The 22,383-nt window shown below is 36.6% G+C and overlaps 1 protein-coding gene across 3 annotated transcripts in view; it reads right to left on the reverse strand.

Moving 5' to 3' along the window:
* Window positions 1–22,383, reverse strand: part of LOC145680569 (SPRY domain-containing SOCS box protein 3) — a 90,553-nt gene that overhangs the window by 52,147 nt on the left and 16,023 nt on the right. For all 3 annotated transcript variants that reach the window (XM_081751209.1, XM_081751210.1, XM_081751208.1), the window contains exons 2-5: window positions 20,642–20,802; window positions 18,459–18,649; window positions 16,632–16,734; window positions 8,255–8,380 (exon numbers count right to left, since the gene is read on the reverse strand). In XM_081751209.1, the coding sequence (XP_081607335.1) occupies window positions 8,255–8,380; window positions 16,632–16,734; window positions 18,459–18,649; window positions 20,642–20,759 (538 nt within the window). In that variant the 5' untranslated portion in view covers window positions 20,760–20,802. The remainder of the gene's footprint in view (window positions 1–8,254; window positions 8,381–16,631; window positions 16,735–18,458; window positions 18,650–20,641; window positions 20,803–22,383) is intronic.

Raw genomic sequence — 22,383 nt, forward strand, 5'->3', positions numbered from 1 at the left:
ACTGTGGAAATTCTAAAAATTATGAAATGTTTTACGCACCGTCATACAAATTGTCTGTAGCTTACAAACGGTAATACAAATAAATTACAAGCAATTTTGAGATGAAATTACTTAATAAATTATTATTATTTTAAGTTTAACGTCCCACAGTTATGCCCTTTAGAGTAAAGGAGGTGGATGATTAATGAAAGTGAAGAAGAGAGTTTAGTTTCTCAGTGTGAAACTACAATACAATTCTAAACTATCTAATTAGGGTTAGAAATTAGATCTTTGGGCTGTAGGCATCGAAGACCATTTATGAGGGATGACGTCCCTCGGCGAGCACACTATCACACGAAAGGGAAGGAAGAAAGGATTGAAGAAGGAACAAAGCGGTCAGGGACTATTGTGTTAGGAACCATCCCGGTATTTGCCTGGTGTGAATGAGGGAAACCCAGGGGAAACCTCACTCAAAATGGTTGACCTGAAAGAGCTGTTACACTTTTTCAACCGAGTGTCCCCAACGGGAATCGAATCTGGGACCTTTCGCACCAAAACCGAGAGCGTTAGTGTACATAATGCACACACAATAATTGATAGATAAATGATGAGAATTTATTATAAAGAATCGAAAACAACAAGAGAGATGTATACTAAAGTTGATTATAATAGAATATAATGTTTACTATTGGTTTTGGTAAGATTACTTGAATTTACACGAACACACACACACCGTTATACCGATTAGAAAAGCCGCGCGCCACACACTGGTTGTGACCTACATTTCAAAACAAAAACTATGAGGGCAACAACCTAAAGCGGGAAGACACCTCCCGTGCCATCTATTGAGGCAATTGACAATTAGTTGAATTGACAGTTTTTTTTTTTTTTAACCAAACATACCGCCCACCTTGAAATTCACTGAATTTCAACATATACAACAAAATTAAGTTATCAAAACAAACAAAATTACGACTGATTGAAAGGAAGTGGACACAATTTCACAATTGGTCTTTTCATGAGTCCTTGTGTTGTTTTCACTGTTGCCACACGTACAAGATTGTCACTACCTGGATGAGTGTCTACCACTCTTGCCAGCTTCCAGTGTAATGGTGATGTTTTGTCGTCCTTTAGAATTACCATATCACCAACCTTAATGTTCGTCTGAGTACACCACCAGTTTGGCCGTTGTTGGAGTCGAGATAGGTATTCACTGGACCACCTTCGCCAAAAATGCTGCACTAATTTTTGCACAAGTTGCCACTTAGCAAGTGGTGACAACTTCACGTTAGTTAAGTCAGGTTCAGGGAAGGCAACCAACGACTCGCCAATTAAGAAATGGCCAGGAGTCAATGCACACAGATCACTTGGATCACTTGATGCTGCTGTGAGAGGGCGGGAATTTAAACAGGCTTCAATTTGTGCTAAGACTGTGCAAAGTTCTTCAAAGTTGAGGATCACGTTACCCACAATACGACGTAAATGATGTTTCAGTGATCTGACCCCTGCTTCCCACAGACCTCCATGATGCGGCGCACTAGGGGGGTTGAAATGCCATGTGATGCCTTGTGAACTAAGAAAGTTAGAAACTTCATCTCGATGTTCACTACGATGAGCTATCTTTAACATGTTTTTGAGCTCTCGATTTGCGCCTACGAATGTAGTGCCACAATCACTATATATATATGTGTAGGTTTACCTCTTCTCCCTATAAAGCGCTTCAGAGCTGCTATGAAGGCACTTGTAGTTAAATCACTTACTAGTTCTAAGTGTATCGCCTTCACGGAAAAACACACAAATAATGCTATATATCCCTTGTACGTTTTCTGACCGCGTCCTTTCATGTTTTTTAATGTCACTGGACCAGCAAAATCCACTCCACATACCTGAAAGGGCCGACCTGGGTTAACACGTGGAGAGGGCAAATTGCCCATAAGTTGATGAGCTGATTCTGCAGCTTGACGATGACAGGTGACGCACTGCTTGATTATATGTCGCACTAAATCTCTACCTCTAATAATCCAAAAACGCTGCTGTAGAACTGCCAGCAATAACTGAGGGCCAGCATGTAAATTATTGCGGTGTTCTTGTTCTACAATAAGTCTTGTAAGCACATGATTACGTGGAAGCAAGACTGGATGCTTTGCGTTGAAATTTAAATTTGCGTGTTGCAACCTGCCACCCACTCTGAGAATATTGTGGTCATCGAGAAAAGGGTTGAGGCACACAAGACGACTTTTCGTAGGCAAAGGTTTTCCTTCCTCCAAACACTTGATTTCTTGCTGAAATTCATCTTGTTGAGCAAGCCTTACCAAGTAATGAGTTGCTTGTCGCAGTTCAACTGTAGATAACACTCCACTTAGTTTACTATGGCTTCCTGATTTGCAATTGAAAATAAACCTTTTGCACCAGGCTACAACTCTCTGAAGCCTTATGAATGATGAGAATTTAGCAATAAAACTGATGTCACTTGTAGTATGCAACACAACAACACTACCTTTCTGCTCATCCTTCACCGCTTCAATGTCACATTCTTGATTGGTTGGCAACACTGTGTTGTATAGCCAACTTGGTCCTGACCACCACAATGGATGCGTGACGAAATCTGACGGGTTAATTCCTCTCGAAGCACAGTCAGCAGGATTTTCGCTTCCTAAAACGTGATGCCACTCAATATTTTCAGACTGCTGAATTTCTGCAATGCGATTACTCACAAATGTTTTCCATTTACTGGGTGGAGACGCAATCCATGCAAGCACAATAGTTGAATCCGAATATGCATGCATGCTGTCAAAGTTCATACGTAACGAATTCACTACCATGTTCATTAAGCGTGTTAGGAGAACAGCTCCACAGAGCTCCAATCTGGGAAGAGTTAATTTTTTTACAGGGGCCACTCTTGTTTTCGCACATACGAGTTTTACTGTAACACCTTGGTCGGCACATAAGCAACGCAAATACACAACGGATGAATAAGCAACCTCAGATGCATCTGAAAATCCTATTAATTGCAGTTGCACAGCATTTCTTGGTACCATACACCTGTCTATCTTAATCCCTTGTAGTATGGGAAACTCTTCACAATATTTTCTCCATGCACTTGATATTTCACTGGGCAAAACTTCGTCCCAATCAAGGTGCAATTTCCACAGTGTTTGTATTAACAACTTCCCTTTGATAGTTGTTGGGCTGAGCCATCCTAATGGATCATACAGTTTCGCAATTTCTGAAAGTAGGACTCTTTTCGTTAACACTGAGTAGTTTCGAGGAACCGTTACACAGAACGAGAACTGGTCAAGCGATGGACACCACTGAATTCCTAATGCCTTAATCACATCATTCTCACTGAAATGGAATGGCAAACTACTTTCACGAAGATGAGGTGGGATATGTTCTAGCACTTTTACATCGTTTGAAGCCCATTTTCGCAGCTCAAATCCACCCTTCGATAGAAGCTGTGTTAATTGAGTGTATAGTTCCAATGCTTCTTCGGTTGACCGTACACTTGTTACACAATCATCGACGAAAAAATCATTAAGCACAGTTTTTGCGGCAAGAGGAAATGCTTCCCCTTCGTCAGTAACCAACTGCTGTAAACACTTCACTGCAAGATATGGGGCACATGCTGTTCCGTAGGTCACTGTCACTAATCTGAAATCACGAATCGGTTCTTCGGAGCTTTCTCTCCACACGATTCGTTGATAGTCAGTATGCTCTGTACACACCCTTACCTGTCGATACATTTTAGCAACATCACCACATAAAGCTACGGGATGCAATCTAAAACGAAGTACAATAGAAATCAGATCATCCTGTAATTTAGGTCCTATCATAAGGTTTTGATTTAATGAAAGACCGTTTGAAGTTTTAGCACTCCCGTCAAACACGACACATAAACTAGTTGTTGTACTGTCTTTCAATACAAAATGATGTGGAAGGTAGTTGGGATCACATTGAGAATTCTGTGCTGTATCAAATGGCACTAATTCCATATGTCCGAGAGACCAATATTCATTCATGAAATCACAATATTGTTTTTGTAGTTCTGGTGACCGTGTTAACTTTCTTTCAATGCTGATTAGCCTTTTGATTGCAGTTTCTCTGGAAGCACCTAGGTTAGGTTCGTTGTCACGAAACGGCAACTGAACGATGTACCTTCCATCACTGTCACGCTTGTGAGTTGCTGCAAAATGATTTTCACACGCATTTTCTTCGGGGGACAAATGTTTTGCTGACGGCAACTCTTCAATTTCCCAAAAGTTTCTCAAAACTGAATCTAATGTGCACGACACAAAGTGGGATGACACAGCTGATGGGCTAGGATTAGTTTTGATGGGGCCTGTTAGTACCCATCCAAGCACAGTTTCTATTGCTACTGGTGTTTCTCTAGAACCAACACGCCTACCACTACTTAACAGATGACCGTATACGTCAGCTCCAAGAAGTAATTCAATTTTTCCCGGGATATGAAACATAGGGTCGGCTAGTTCCAGTCCCTTTATGTGTGACTGATCTACGTTTGTCACGACACTTTTCGGAATGTTAGATGTAACTACAGGCACGACGATGGCATTAGTTGCTAACTGAACATTCTTGTTGAACCTCCCTTGTAACTGAATATTTACCATAGCTTGTGACTTTCCTACGCTACTTGACGTGATTCCTGTGATGGTAATATTTACTTTCTGTTTTCGAAGGCCAAGTTTTTGAACACAGTTTTCTGTAATCATCGAAGTCTGGCTACCATTGTCAATCAAGCAACGGACAGGTTGGTAATTGTTATACTGATCACTCACATACACCACTGCTGTTGAAAGTAACACTTCAGACCCAGTTCCATTCGCCGACAAGAGAGAGGTAATGGGCTGGCTACCGTTTTGATTTGAATCGCCAACTTGCTTAGGTTCTTGAATGAAGTGCAAGAGGGTATGATGCCTTTTCTTGCATTTATGACAGCTTGTTGACTTGCACTGACTTATAGTACAACCATATTTTAAACAGTTAAAGCACAAGGAATTTTGTTTCACAAAATCATGTCTGTCATTCACACACATGTCGATAAACTTTTTACATTGATGCAGAGGATGCTGCTGGTTGCATTTTACGCAATTTTGTGTACTTGCATGGTACGACTGCGTGACTTTATGTTTTGGGAGTCCACTGGTCTTATGAAAAACACCTGGGGGCTTGTTCTTGATGGTGAAGGGGGTTTTTTGGGGTGTTGATGCACTTTGATCTGTATCTGCACTCGCTGCTGCAGCTAGCGCTTTGGCTCGCTGATTTAGAAAATCAGTTAATAATTGGAATGATGGTAATTCACCACTGGTAGGCGTACTTGTTAACGACAGTTCCCATTGACGCCTTGAGTCTGAGTCAAGTTTTTCACATGTCACATGCACAAGAATTACGTCCCAGTGTTCAACAGGCACATTTAGTGCCTTTAGCACACGCACAGATTCTAAAAGTCCAAAAGTTTTCTTAATGAAGATGCACACACTTCACTCACTTTCGGTATATCGAAAAGTCTTTTCAGAGTTTGATTCACTATTTCTCTCTTGTCTTCATATCGGTTTTTTTAACAAAGTACACGCCACTTCGTAGTTTTGACCGGTTACAGGAATCGACTGAATGAGGTTTGCTGCCTCACCCCGCACAGAAGCCCTTAAATACTGTAGCTTCTGAGCACCTGTCAATGTTTGGTTATTATGTACTGATGCACTAAATAAGTCCCAGAATGACATCCATTCATGAATCTCACCACTGAAGTAAGGAAGTTCTAACTTCGGGAGCTTTACATCAGATTTAGCATCACTAGAGTTTGTACCACTGCTTGCTTCTTTTTAAGTTCAATAATTTGCTCAACATTGATTCTAATTTATCCTGTATTTCACTAATTTCTTTGTCAAACGCTTCATAGTTCGATTCATCACACACAGTTTCCAATTCATTCACCAGTTCACTACATTTTGTGTCCTGTTCTTTGCATTTTTCAATGTAAAATTACACGTTGAAGTCTTGGTTATGAATTTGAGTCGCTACTTTCCCCTGAAGTCGGGTCACTTCTCTTTTTACAACTGCCTTTTTTCTACGAAATTGTTCCATTGTGAACACACGAAAAGACAACGGACACGACACGACGACGGAACACGGGAAGAGAAAAGTTCGATTCACACCACTAGAAATCCGGAGGACCTTGGACTGTTTTCCATTGCTAGTTCTTTATCCGGTCCGGCGTGGACCAAAAAATGTACATAATGCACACACAATAATTGATAGATAAATGATGAGAATTTATTATAAAGAATCGAAAACAACAAGAGAGATGTATACTAAAGTTGAGTATAATAGAATATAATGTTTACTATTGGTTTTGGTAAGATTACTTGAATTTACACGAACACACACACACCGTTACACCGATTAGAAAAGCCGCGCGCCACACACTGGTTGTGACCTACATTTCAAAACAAAAACTATGAGGGCAACAACCTAAAGCGGGAAGACACCTCCCGTGCCATCTATTGAGGCAATTGACAATTAGTTGAATTGACAAAGGGTTTTTTTTTTTTTTTTTTTTTTTTTTTAAACCAAACAGTTAGTGACTACGTCACGCGGGAGCACTCCCAAACTATTCGAATTCACTACTCAAACTAGATGTAGTACATCAATAAGCAGTAGTTGCAGTAGATTAATAAGATCAATTCCTTTGACGCTGAATCTGTATCAAAAAGCTATTACTTGTTATCTTTACTTTTCTTTGTTTTGTGCTGATAAACGATAAAACCAGAAACTATTAATCTGAATAATTCTCGGTTTGAATATAGGGTTAATAAAGAAGACGGAACATATTTTTGTGAAGTTGAATCGATTGCAAAAACTACATCACGATATCTCTTACCGTTTGTCTTCTATAGAAGTCAGTACTGAAAGCGGAAGAAATAAAAACATTTCGGGTTTTGTAGTGTTGCAAGTTGTAATGGCATGTTCTCTTGGGATCTTGAATCGACTGAAGGAACCACTTGCTGCTATTTATTATTCTTTTGTTCTATGGTGAAAAGTACTGAAACTGGAAATGGTTACTGTGAACCACTTCTGGTTTGAAAATCTTTTAAGTTATGTGTCCCACGCTTATGCCGGATACGCTAAAGGAGACGGTGATGATGAGAAATGAATGAAACGGTGGAATGAAGAAAGTAAGAGAAAACGGGAGAACTCCGAGAAAACCCACGCACATAGTATTTGTCCACCACAAGGGTCACTTGGTACGAGCTGGGGTCGAATCAAGGACCCCATGCACCAGAGGTGAACGCTTTACCATTGAGCTATCGCGGCTCCACTTCTAGTTGGAACCTATTTTTGGGACAATGAATCGATTAAAAAAAAAATCAATATTGAAACCGGAATAGTAAATCTGAACCACTTCCAGCTTTGATACTGTGTTTGCATAAGTATGGTACTTGCCTTGAGACGCTGCCCGTGAACCAAAGGTACACTCGCTAGCTAGACCAGCGGGAAGGGCTGCTGCACGCAGTTTTGAACTACGTGATGCACGAATATATATATATATATATATATATATATATATATATATATATATATATATATGTGTGTGTGTGTGTGTAATAAATAAATAAATTTTAATTTAACTCAGCCATCCAAAAATAAATAAATAAATATATATATATATATATAAAATAAAATAAATTCATCCGTAATTGTTGAATTCAAATGGGATAAGTAACTCTTTCTTCTTGTACAAGATGTAACATGTGCTGGTGTATAAAATGTTATCAACTGGCTTTCAACCTTGCTTCTTAAAACGCTATTGAAGAAAGCTCAGGTTTCTTTCTTTGCAAAATGGGAGTGAGAATCCATCTCACCGGCAACGTAGTACCGGACGCAAATATAAACTTTTTTTTTCTGTATCAAAAATAGAAAACATCAACAAACAGAATAAGCATAAAACGTCCAAAGACTGCGAATGATTTACATATTACAAGTCTTCAAAATCAAGACATATTTATTTGGGAATCATTAAGATACATTAAAGCATGGTTTTATATACATGAGCAAATGTGAGATAACAGTAACTGCAAAAACTAAATTTTACCCAGCAAGCGTAAACTACAAAACTAAAACGCAATGAACAACAAAAATTTAAAAATATATACTTTGTAATACATTTTCAAGGCAACAACACAAAAACGCCAGCAATTCTTATTGTAAATTAACCATTGCAATAATACCCAAAAACCATGAAAGAAATATTACTTACCAAGTGGTTGACGATTCAGATAGAATTCAAGAGTTCCCTCCCACATATCCAAATGAACACCCACAATGCTCCCTTGTCCAAAGCGTGGACCATATTCTGTAGTTTCCCCTTTATGATGAAGTGTACCTACAAAAAAATAAACAAGAACACAACTTAAGCAGATAAAAACAAATCTTTGACACATACATTTAATCAACTTAATATTAATCCCTCCTCAACAGAAACCACCATCTTTTTGTAACCACTTTTATGGGCTACTGCGTCTAATGTAAAAATTGAGAACTATAATGAAAGGTGACTTAAGGTGTCTGGGACACGACAACCAATTTTGATTAAACTTGGTAGACAAATAGGACACCTTGCAAAACTAATGTAATTAGCAGGAATTTGTCGAAAAAGCTGTAGTTTCTGAGATAGAGTCGATTCATTAAAGATGACATTTGTCGATATATCTCGAGAATGGATCCACCGAGATCAAGCAAACTTTGCAAGCCATAGTAGATACATGATAGCTTTAAAACGAAATTAAAACGAATTGTCTGCACCTGCACAGAACTGCGCAGAATGTGAAAACAATTGTGCGCATGCGCATATCTCGAAAACGTGAAGACTGCGATATATTTTTCTCTTGCTTAGTTTGAACTACATGACGAGTATAACATAATGTATCAAAAAAACTAGACTCAAAGGTGAGCGTTTTCAAGCAATTGAGGTGAGAAGATGTTGGGGTGGTCTGCCCCGGACACCCACATCTAGTTACGCACTCTGTCTGGCTTTTCAGTCATACATTTCCATTACACCTGCGTAGAAGTCATATAGTTAACGTTAATAGTCGCCATATTCGGGTTGTAGTGATATCAAGTACTTTAAGTCATCAATGTTGCACAACAGTAACAGTATTACGAGAGCGTATGGGTAAACTATGAGGCCTATAGTCGCGATCTACTGAAACTAGTGGTAGGCGCGGTTTTCAATTTTTGGAAAACCGAAACCGGCTTTTGAAAGTACCCGACAATAGGCCTGATAGTTTATCCTTACGCTCTCTTAATACTGTGTTACTGTTGTGCAACATTGATGACTTACAGTACTTGATATCACTACGACCCAAAATGGCAACTACTAACATTAACTACACAACTTCTACATAGGTGTAATGGAAATTGAATATACTTGAATATCTTAGAACAAAGTTGAAGTGTACTAATTTGCTATATTATTGACATTGTTTGCAGCCTGAGGTAAGAAACTAATTAATATTCTCATGTTTCGGTCACCGACCGACCTTACGAAGCAAATTTTATTCTTTCTTAAGAAAAAATTAACAATATAAAAGCATAGTTATTTGATAATATAGTGCTGATTTCTTATATGCAAGTTCATCGTGGATTCGACAGTTACCCGCTCAGGTGGAAACCCAAGGGAATTGATACATGAAAAAACATTTCTCCAAGTAAAAATAATCTAAATTCTTTATTGAGTTCACCACAAGAACGCACAAACTTACGATGATAATTATATTCATGAGCATTCTGATAATTTACCAGTGCTATTATCAAACTACTTTACACATTAGCAATATTATTTCATCATATATCTTCGCGCTTACTTTCGTTTTCTTTAGCCCATGGAACATACTCGTAAATTGTTTATATTAGTCCATGTGAACATTTACAAATTGGCTCAAGTGTTTTAAGCACATGAGTTAACATTTAAACCAACAAATAAACAGATGTGGTCTCAAAGTAATGATAACACACTAGTTACAGTTTCTTATGACTGAATAAAATAAAATGGAATTTCTACTTTTATGTTCCACCAATATGTCCTGTAGGCAAAGGGAGACGGATGATTAATGAGAGTGAATGATTATAAAAGAATCGATGGAATGGTCATGTTGAAGAAACGCCTGAATCGCGAGGAAAACCAGACATGTTGTCCACCACAAATTCATATGGCTTGAATTCGAACCAGGTACCCCTCATACTAAAGATGAGCGCTCCACTATTGATCCACTGTGTCCTTTGATAATGAATGTTTGTGATATGTCGTGACGAGTAATGAACATAATATTCTCTGCCAGTGAGTGAAACAATATAAGAGAAATCAATCTACTGGACGAAACTTAACCAAAGGCTGAACTCTTAAAACGTTTGCTTTTTGACGTTTTTTTTTTTTTTTTTTAATTTTTTTTACTTGTGAACCTCAGAACACAAAACGCAATACTTTCACCATATAATCTTTTCCAAATTTACCACCACATACCAAACATTAATCACCTCAGAGCAGAGGGCAGGCTTGTAGCCATCCCAAAAGTGTAGGGGGACCCGGCAGAAGTTAGGGGGGATAATTCAACCATATTATAAGTTCACTACCATATTAAAATTTATTTGGAAGCCTCCTTGAAAATTTTAGGGGACCAGTAAAAATTTAGGGGGGCTGGCTGCCTCCAGTGGATACGGGCTTGGCTGAAGGGGAGAAAGAATATCAATAAACTTATGTTTGTATACTTAGAACACTATTTCGTGTAAGGTTATTGAAAAGAAAAGGCTGAAGTTTCAAAGTGATAACATAAGTAAAACATAATGAATTTCTGTCAATATTCCTCTTGTTCAGGCTCGAAAAATCCTGCACGCTAGGTAGTCAAGGCGATTGGAAATAGGAGTCTGGCTCCTAAATAAGTTAAATAAAAAATAAAATTATGAAGACCCATGTATGAAATTGTATTATTATGGTGCCTAGGTTTGAGAACCGGCGCCTAGGTCACAAGAAAAATTCCCGAGCACTTATCTTGTTTATGATGGTCTTTCGACAGTCTAACCATATGTTTGCCTCTATTCACCACAGCTTTCTCCAACTTCAAACCACCGCGGTGACTAAGAAAGCATTTCCCTTGTAGAAATATATAAGAAAGTAAAGCGCTATATGATAGATTCTTGTAGCATTAAGATAAGAATAGTTGGTAGAAATGGTGTGGGGTGACCAATTGATAATATGCAGAATAAATAGTAGAACAAATGAAAGGATGTAATAGGACATGAATATTTTTAAAAGGATTAAGAGCTTTTTGGAGCAGAAAGTGCTTATTTGTAGCCGTAGTATAATAGCATGGAGATTCATGACAAATCTTCAAAATAAAGAAAAACTATAATGTGGTGGCCTAGATATTCTCAATCTGTGCATGACTTAATTTGAACTGACATAGTGCTTAGACTCTAATGTTTTTGGGGTAATACAATAGTAAAGTAATCCTGCTTAAGTGTACAAGTATGTAAAATATTTATAATGATAGAACATTACAAATGACCATTAATGTATTTCAAGCTAGGAAAATAAGTCTTACTAACACGTTGCGTTTATATACAGTAAGCGTATTACTTATTTTGCCATTTTCCTTTCACTATTCTACTAAATTTATTTGTAATTTGCAGTAAGGAACTGGAATATGAAAATATTCCCTAAACCTTCCAATGAGACTCACAGAGCGATACTGACCTGTGACGTCACGCCTAAACCCCTATAGCTGTGTTGCCGTGACGTAAGCAGCTCATTTTTCCATTGTTTGAAGCGTTGTATCTCCGAAACGACGAAATATTTTTCTGAGATTTTTGGTATGTCGTATATTAAAGACTAGTTCTACACAATGGTGTTTTTAAATTACAACCTTTGATCAAAAAGGAAATGTCCATTGATTCATTTGGGAGACATGTTTCAGTTCATGTTAACTGTTGAGATACATTAATAATTTAAGTCTGAAACCACTGAGGATATATGTGTTCTTTTGAGAAAGGAGGTTGAATATATAATTCATTATTATTAACAGGGTTGATTAATTTTCAAAGTGGTTTGTATTACAACTTAAATAAAATGATTTTTTAATATATAGAAAACTATGATTTAAATTCATTTATTTTGCTTAAAACAGAAATAAAATACAATATTTTCTAATCATTTTGGAACACTAATCGAATGTAAGTCTGAAACTCGCACCTTACTCCTATGATTGTAGGATCTTAAAGAAAAGAAAAAAATAAAAGTATACAGTTTTTTTTAGATTACAGTTCATGGGCCAAACATTTTGAGAATATACCGATCCAATCATTTCATATTGTACAGGAGACGAGCCACTTATCATTCAATACTCACAAGTTTTCGTTCAGAATCGTATATATATCGTACTAATACTTATAATGGCCTTTCTACCGTAACTGGAACGTTTACGTATATGTAACGGGCCAAACCTCATGAAAAGAATTCTTGAACGTAGTTAGTACCTACTCCAAACTAGGCTTTTATTACGTCACTTTGATAAAAATAAGTATTCACTCTTAAGGGGGTAAGGGGAAATTTTCTATTTTTTCTCCACATTCAAATCGACTAATCGGAAACTTAATATGAATCAACACTACGTTAGAATAGGGGGAAATGGTAGGGGAAAATATAATTTAAAAAAGTTTTACGTCCCACGCCTATGCCGGCTAGGCAAAAGGAAACGGTGATGAGAAATGAATGAAATGGTGGAAGGAAGTGGGAGGAAACGGGAGACCCCTAGAAAACCCACGCACACGGTGTTTGTCCACCACAAAGCTCACTTGGCACGAGCTGGAATCGAACCATGTACTCTATGCACTAGAGGTGAACACTACCACTGAGCCACCACGGCCCCTTTGACAGAAGTAGTGTCTCAGATTAAATATATTTTGTCAGAAAAAATAGTGGTAAAGGCCCTACTTAGAAAAGACAGTATTTCAAGGAAAGACAGAAAGATTAAGTAAGCTTAGTGACTCTTGTTGGATAAGCTGAACCAGCAATAAGAATGATGTTAGAAAAACCTGAGATTAAGTCATGAAAAATACCGGAAGAAAATAAATGTTCAAAAGGAAATGCAAACAGTGGCTGAAATGATTATTCTATTTTACATTCCACGGGGTATACTCTGTAAGCTAAAGGAGAGAGACGATTAATGGAAATGAATGATTAAGAATGAGTGTAATGAGAATGTGGGAGGAAATCGGAAAACCCATCACAAGCTCACATGACCTGAGATCGAACGAGGAACCACTCTTATCAGGGATGAATACTCTCCCAATGAGCCACTGTGACCCCGGGCAGAACGGAGGGAAAACTGGAGGAAACTTTCAATGGGATTTAAAGCCAGAACCTATGTTGCGAAGTGAGGACGTTAAGTGTCGACCTGTACACGTAATATTCTTTAATATAGATGCAAGAGAACATTACAGAGAAATGTCAATCGGAAATGGTCGTTCCTTATACATTTTATATTTCATGTTAAAATAAAAACATAACTTTACAGAGAGCAGAAGTGAGAAGGAAGATAGATAAACGTCAATTTACCTCAAACACTCGTTCTCTTCAATTTTCTTATTTTTCCCCTCAATTTAATTTGTATCAAAACGGAACGCTCAAGACTCATAAAAGAAATACACATGCATGTCACTATTAGACATGAAACAATGTTTCATAATTCGTATTCATGAATATACACAATTATTACAGAAGTATTTACTTATCAATCAATTTATCTACCATTTTAGTGCTCGTATTAAGAGTATCAAGTCTTGACAGAACTAATATAATAATTATTTATTAATTATAGTTTTGTTTGTATATTATTCCTACAAACAAACTTCACAATCATAACTTGTTACATCTGTAATAAGTGAATCCAATTTCAATGAAGTCCTCTAGATAAGATATTTGATTATTATTACTATTTAAAATTATATATATATATGTAATGTAACTGTATGTTATCACAAGAAAAATACCACACGAAAGAAAAAAATAATACAAACAAAAAGGTCGGTCTACAATCAAAGGTCAAAAGTTGAAAGTTATAAAGATACATGCCAGTCGACCAACTATTTCCCATTAGAAAGATATTTTCGCATTCAAAATTTACATGGTGAATTTAATTATTTCTTTTTCTTTTCTTAAAAGTGCAAAATCACAGGATATCCCTGATTTAAACTCCAAAAGTATATAATAAGTAGGCGGGATTCTACATTATTATTACTTTCACTATCTAGTGTTCCCGTGTATCTGAATAAATAGTGCACATGCCTTCGGGCACCTACATCCAGGTTCGATTCTCAAAGGGGAAACCACGTTTGTTACGATGTACCAAATTCCTGTTAAGAACGAGATACACTCGTACTGCAAACCTATCATCCACTTGAAAGTGCATTATCTTAGTTGATTTTGGATTTAACGTCCCGTTCAGCAGCGAGGCTCTATGAGACGTGGACCTACTGATTAACGTGGAATTCGAACTACGAGCTCTCGCTGGGTATCGAACCCGGATCTCCCACGCCAAAGGCGGCTCGTACGCTAACCGCTTAGCCACGGAGGAGCTCAAAAGTGCATTATGTGATCGGCCATAGCTATTCATAGTCAGTTACCGCTATCATGAATGCAAAGTCAAAGTCATATGTTTGATAAGACTGTATCGAAGTATTTTTTCCATCACGTGACGTAACTGCTGTTCTCGCATCTTAGATCATTACACTAGACAGATCATCCAGAAATGCCGGATAACCTCTTTAACTACTAAACGTGGATGTCAAAGGCAAAAATTCAGCATTGGAATAAGAAGATTTTGAGAAACAAAAACCTCTGAAATGTTTCATAGAAAATCATACACGTATTGGCTTAATAAATTGGCGCGGGAGATCACGAATTCGATTCCAGGTGGGAGCTTACGTGGTTCAGATCCCACGTTAGAAATCCACTGTAAGGTGTATATCCACTTAGCCTCGCTGCTGAGAGGGACGCTAAAATTTCATCAACAACAACAAAACCAACAAAATAAAGGCAATGAAAAGCATGCAGCATAAAATTATTACAGAGAAACAATGTACGGTAGTCTACAATAGTTGACAGAAATCTTGGGAGTCCACTGCTATACAGAAACGAAATAGAATCTTCATGCACTTTAGTCTAAAAGAGACGGATGTCTAATGAAAGAGAATTATTACGAAAGAAATAGTTCGAGTTGATAATATAATAATATAGAAGAGCCTCATGAAAACCAACACATATAATGCTGTCACCACGGAATCATTCACAAAGTGGTAGCGAGGTTTTATGCGTTGTTTGTCTATTTCTGTAGATTTTATCCTACGCACTTTCAATCATTTTTCCTTTTCCTTGTTTTCTACCGTCTGCGAAAGAGAGATCACGTTGACTCAAAACCAGTAAAGATTTTACACGAAACATTGAAAAGCACTGTTGTCAGTTTAAATTTCGCTACTCTGTCCTTTTCTTAGCATTTTTATTATCTGTATATAACTGTCCATATACACTCAAACTAAATTACATGTTTTACTTTTGTACGGGTAGAACAAGAAAGGAGTTTGTGTTGAATTGGACTTGCTTGCTTTTCCAGTTTGTTGCCTGTGATGGTACATAGTTGAACGGCTAATGGTTAAACATCAATAGCCACTTATCACCTGGGACCTGTGACTCTAGAGAAAAAGACGCAACGAAAGCAGAATACATCACCCGAGATATTAAGAGAATTACAGCAGCCTTGTCTAGCGAAAGAAAGGTTTTAATTTATTATTACAAATTTTATTACGAGAATTGTAGAAGATCTGGAGGTTTCTATCTATCTTTTTGCTGTTGATGGAACAGTAATACAAGCTGGAGGTCCGATCTTGATTAACATATAAGAGAAGAAAGAAATTCTATCACAATGCTCAACGTCAGAAACTGAATCATAGTTCTGTCTTTGATCCATGCAAGCTACTACAACTTCATACCATCCCTTGACGTTTTTAAGTTTTTAAACTGTGATTAGATTGGTGAGTTTAGCGGCGAGACTATATGAAACATAGATCTACAGCTTAAGGTGGGTTCCGAACATCAACTCTCGCCGGTTTCCTGCTGCGAAGTCACATTAAATTGCAGTTTCTACATCCGATAATACGAAAGAACTAGAATGCTGGATTTTATTTAAAATCTGTAACTTTATTTTGCAATAGACTGAACTGTTAAACAGTTTAAAGATTTCATGTATAAGGTATGTTGATGCACTATGATTATGTTCAGCTACTGAAGTTATTGATCAACTTTCGAAATTATGCTTATAACGTTGAACCTGATTTCTTAAAAAGTTCCATTCTGAAAATGAGAGGTAGTTCTCGACAGTTTTTGTCAACTTTTACTTTTGCTTATTATGCATCCTTTGATTGCTGACATTTCTTCTGAGCTATTAACAGAGCTATACTGTCTTTCCGAAATAATTTTTAAGATTGTAAACTTACATATAGCAACAGAAAACTATAATTAAAAGTCTGAATCTACGAAAATCTGCATTTGTCAAACGGAATTTACGCATGACATAATTAATACTCACCTGTGTATGATAAGCCCCAAGATTCACCATCAGAGCCCAATAAGCTGCAAAAGCGATATCGATTCTGTTGCAGATCTACCTGTGTAGTTCCAACACCAACCATCTGCAAACACAAACATAAATTCCAATGAAAATCGAAATGAGGGACGTATAGATGATATGCACATATTCAGCAAAACTAAAATCAGAAATCATGTGTTACAGCAGCAGTATAATTATAAATTATTACATTCCTACAACATTTTAACAGAAAGATACTATTGTTCAAAGTAGAGCAGACTAGGCTGTAAGGTAACTGAGCTGCTTTACTATCTTTCAGGAAAATATTACCTAGCATCGAAAATATTCTAATAACCTGACGGTATATTGACAAAGTTAAGACAGATACAAGTATATACTAAAAGCGGTTTGATTACAAGTATGCAATCACAAATAACACAGAATTATGTGGGTACTGAGTAACGTTATTTATTGTCACGTGTATGCTTTTAGAGTTAATAGGAAAAGCCTGTCACAATATGCCCTAACGTTTGGAGATCGTCCTTCCATTTTTAACATCATCGTGAAAAAACTTACTACGAAATTCAGATACAGAGAGAGAATCCACTGTGAATAAATCAAAACAAGTAGGTCCAAGGATGCTTTCATATAAAGTAATAACTTTGTGTGGATGGTAGGTTTCTGACTGAAGAGTTCCATTTGGAGAACAAATGAACCAGAAATGACAGTGGACCACAGTGACTTCAGTGATGTAGTAAACTTTTATGTGCAAAAGTCAGACTGGTTTGCATCTAATCCTCACTGGGTGAATATGCTTCGGATAGCTGCTATTTCTTATATAGTGTGGAATATGGGGAACTAGTTTTGAAAGGCCGTTCTTAACCGACAGTCCACTTAACTTCCATGACTATTTGCACCTGCTGGATCAAACCGTTTAGCATCGCTCTTGACGAATGATCCAAATTTTTCGGAGTTATTTCAATATGACGACATACCTTTACAGTGGTCGCAACGCGGGGAATATATGGACTTCCAGCTCACGTGTCAGTATATAGGTAGCAGGGGAATCTATTGAATAGTCACTATGCTCCCCTGACTTAACGTTGCTTTAGGCTATAGGACGTATGTAGCACACTCGTTCAAAAATTCTGCATATTGATCACCTGAAATACATAACTGGGATATGCTACTCAAATATTGCACCGGACATTCTCAATACGGTATATAGAGACTGGACGAAGAGACTTAATCTAATATTACCACTTCGAACGTATTATTTAAGCCCGTATTGCAAGGAAGGGAAAACCTGATGTGTAATTTGATAAAGAATACTGGTATGGAAAACTTAAGACTGCTATACTGAATTTCAGCTTCGTGTAACACATCCCTATGTTTCCATTCGAAAATTTTCCATCTGTATTTAAGATGGGAGTTATTTTGGTATAGATGTGAATAGTTTCCCTCTCTTCCAAAAGCATATGGGCATAACATTAACCTATATGCACACATATCCATGTTATTATAGTGGTTCCAGACTGCTGGACCAATTGATAAAACACGAAAAACTTTTATTTCTCAAAATAAAACAAAGTTACATATGCAAAAAGTACCTACCACTAACCTCGTTGCTCTAGTACCAAAATTATTCATACTTACACAGATCCACCTATATATATCAAAATTTGAATAAATTTACATGGATTGTGTGTAAAACACTACTGAAAATTTGTATTTACAAGTAATAATTTTTCAGAATGTATATTCTACATTACCAAAATGTGTCCGAATAGGTTTTACATTTGAAGATTGTACATAAATGAAACTTACAACATCTGTTCCATACACAGGTGTCAGCATTTTTATCTCCCAATAGTAATGATAGCCAGAAGTAAAGCATTTGTCTCCTCGAACCGCTGCCGTTCCAGAGCTGTAGCCTGGATGAAATTTGATTTCACGGTTGTCTTTGCTCAATAAAGCTGAAGCTGATGTCAAACTTTCATCCCATGCCCATTCATAGTCTGAAAATACAGAACCAGATAAATCATTAATTTTAAAAAGCTCTATCGCGTATAAGACACGTACCGCGTGACATTTCGTTTATTTCATTCCAAATTGCAACTTTTCACACCAATAACAATTTGAGCTATTTTACGAATTAAATGATGTTCCGAGTAGCCAGGAGGACTGGAACTAGATAACAAGTATCGAAAACAACTACTTTTTTTAATTAATTAATTTTTAATTACAAGATTGAAACTTACGTAACAGGATTCAGAATTCTGACTGTTACAGGTTTAGAAATAAGTGATGAAGTATAATTCCAAGTTCATTCTATGCTTTTTTATTTTAAGTTTAAAAACAAAAATAAATAAATAAAATCCATTAAGGCTCCCAACCGCTCTCTTGTCTTTGCTATATCATCCGAACTTCATTTATAGAAGCGACTGTCTCTACTAGCCTTACCAGCATAGCAATAAGACGCAAATACCAAATTAATCACTGAATTAATTAAAAAAAAAAAAAAAACACTCATGAGATGGATGATAATGGTGAGGTGAAGGAGGAGGCAGAGGAGAATTCTGAGAAAAGCTATGCACACGGTGTTCGTCCATCACAAATATTACGAATAGATTATTGTGTTTTCATTTGGTTCAATTTCCGATGAGGTAATGTTGATTAGCAGAGTGATCTCAGAATTAGCTGTAGTCACTATAAGACAGTAAAGATACATAACAGGCCGTATCCGTCATGGAATTGTAGGCTTGCAAATTTAGTCAAAGAATATTTCACTTAAAAAAAGAATTTTACATGCATTATTTTTCTTATATAAATTTTCTTCTTATATTATTGATATGTATTAATTATCAATTGTATTAATTATATATGTATCAATTCCCCTAGATTATTGATATATATTAATTATAATTAATCTACGTAACAAAAGGTAGATTTAAAGAACGCATGCTCAAGGTTTCAGATAATACTGAGTTCTCAGCTTACTAAAATTTTTGAGATCAAAAACTGTCTCAAATTAGTACTAAACCATCGACTGTAATATTTTCCATATTACCCAGTTTCACCTATTTATGATCTTAAATTTGATAAAACCATTTACGAGCCAAACAATACTTTTTATTTAAAACCTGATAACGTGTAACCGTTTCGCCAAGTACCCACTATGGCCTTATGAATTACATCACAGCAGATTTAGCATGCAAGACGGCTGAGAGATTTCTGTTTTCTAACTAGCTCTCGGCAGTGATTCACATTATAGAGTACACCAAACAATCCAAAAGTGCACAAAAATCATTACATTGATTTTCCCCTAGACTACAGACACGTATACACTAAAAAAAAAAACCTCTTGTGTATACAAAAAATACTAAATTACAAAGATTTAAATTTTACAATTAAACTCAACCGCAACTGTACAGTTAATTTTAAGATTTCTTAGTAACCTGTTCCCCTGTTTATCAATCTGGGAGTACACTGTAATGGGAATAGCTGACGAGAGCCAATCAGAAAACAGGGTTGTCTTAGCTATCTTGTATGTTAAATCTCTCATCGCTCATACGGTCTAAGATGAAGCTAAAGTTGATAATTGGCGAAACTGTTTTAAAATAAAAAGCAAACTTACTATTTTTATAAGCGAATGGTTTTATGAAATAATGAGTTAAATGTAAAAACAAATGACAATTTTTTCTTTCTTTCTTTGTAAATTATCGGGATTATAGGAAAAGAAAATTTGGGTAAGGTTCAAAAGTGAATATATACATATGTAGTCATATGCATATCCATTCGACAGTTAAACTTGGATAATCGAAATAGAACTCATTTTTCTAATAGACAATCAAATCTTTAATAAACATGAAACAGAATAATGAATATTTTACTACTTGAGATAACTCTTTCGTTCATTTTCATTTCCCAAATTTAGCCTTAACTATTACTTGATACACAGACAAATACTATAGAAATAGAAAAGAAACTGTCATTCTAAAAATACTCACCATCCAGATCTTCCCCACAGTCACAAAGCAGTTCATTGGTTTTCGTTTTTGATGTAGCACACTTGCAGAATGACTCCCCAGTAACTATCGAGTGGCAACAGAGAGGAAAAGTAGCCATTTGCACTCACGGTGTTGATGGAGTACAGCCACAACTGCCTGTCCTTTTAATAATAAAATTATACAATAATAAGCTCATTGTTCTAGAAGCAGCACAATACTTAAGGTCATTTGGGGGGGGGGAGGGGGCACAAAATAATTTTAACACAGATAAGTTTGGCACATTTTTTTTTAACAGCCATTAATCTTTTCCATGTATCCTGGGATCCTTATGTTGGTGATTACTTTCCTGGTATTATTGGGGTAACATTATAAACAGTTTCATCTCTATTTAAAAAATAACTGGAGGTACGGTGGTTCAATGTTACGAGTGCTCATCACTGGTGCGCGAGTCCCTGGTTCGACCCCAGGCCAAGTGTGGTGAACACCGTGTCCGTGAAGCTTTTCGGGGTTCTCCCGTTTGTTTTTTTTCCATTATCATTCACATATATTAGTCTGTCTCCTTTAGCCTAAAGAGCATAATCAGGGGACGTAAAACTGTAAATTTAATTTAATTTCTATTTTTTTAATGCCAATCTCAATTTTAAATTAAACAGTTAACTCAATTTAGCGGTTATGCCCAGAAGCAACAAATTGAAGCAGTTTGTCAATGGTTGAAATTGGTCTCTGAAGTGAAGTGAAATACCGTAACTCAAATTGTAAATAATGTATGCGTATGCGCGTAGTTGTGTCTTATATATATATATAGGGTGGCCCATTTTAATCTTTCCACGAAAATATCTCGAAAACGGTTGAACATAAATGAACAGAACAAAAACTCAAATAGGAAATACCATGGGGCACACCAAATCGTATTGTCACGATGCCCCCAGGGTCGCCCTTCATGGGGTCCAGGGCCCAACTTTAAATTTTTAAATGAAGACATGGATCGAGTGATACCTCGTTCGAGAGATCTTTAAAAACTAAAGAGCGCTGTGGCAAAAGCTTGTTCATATGGGTCACTTTTTTCAAAATGACTACCAACACACGTTACCTGTATCAGATAAAACGTCCGGTGCTCATAAAATGAAAATGGTTAAAGATAAATGAACACAAAAAATCGAATAGAAAATCACAGAAGGTATTTATCATTTCACGGCTCGAGAATGCTGCAACAGAGGAAAAGATGATTAGAATGCCATAATGCAAATGTGGAAATCTAATTCCTAGAGAATTATCGATCGAACCTCCCTTCGTAAGTGAGTGAAGCGGTAAGGAACGATGAAATTGCATATGAAAACCTTAGTTTTTGCAATCTGAATCTATGCAAGAAAATTATCTGAAATGCATTTTTATATGAGACAGATATCTCGGTAATCAGAAAAAGTAGGTAAAATTCGTGTTAAATGGCACCCTCCATTTGTACTGCAGGCAATGACTTGATGCAAAAATGAATCAACTGCGAAACAAAATTGTCGAACAATGCAGTTTTTAGAACAATGTGTACAAACACGTCGTCTGCACGATACTGGCTCGACTTTCTTCCTTCTATATCTCATTTCATGTCATATCTTTTTTATTCTGTTCGTTTATCTTCAACTGCTTTCATATTAGTAGTACTGGACGTTTTATCTGATACAGGCACAATGTCTTGGCGGCCATTTTGAATACGGTGACAGATATGAAAAAAATATCTTGCCACAATG

Source organism: Thermobia domestica, chromosome 3 (assembly GCF_964235325.1).
Source record: "Thermobia domestica chromosome 3, izTheDome1.hap1.1, whole genome shotgun sequence".
Classification (NCBI taxonomy): Eukaryota; Metazoa; Arthropoda; class Insecta; order Zygentoma; family Lepismatidae; genus Thermobia; species Thermobia domestica.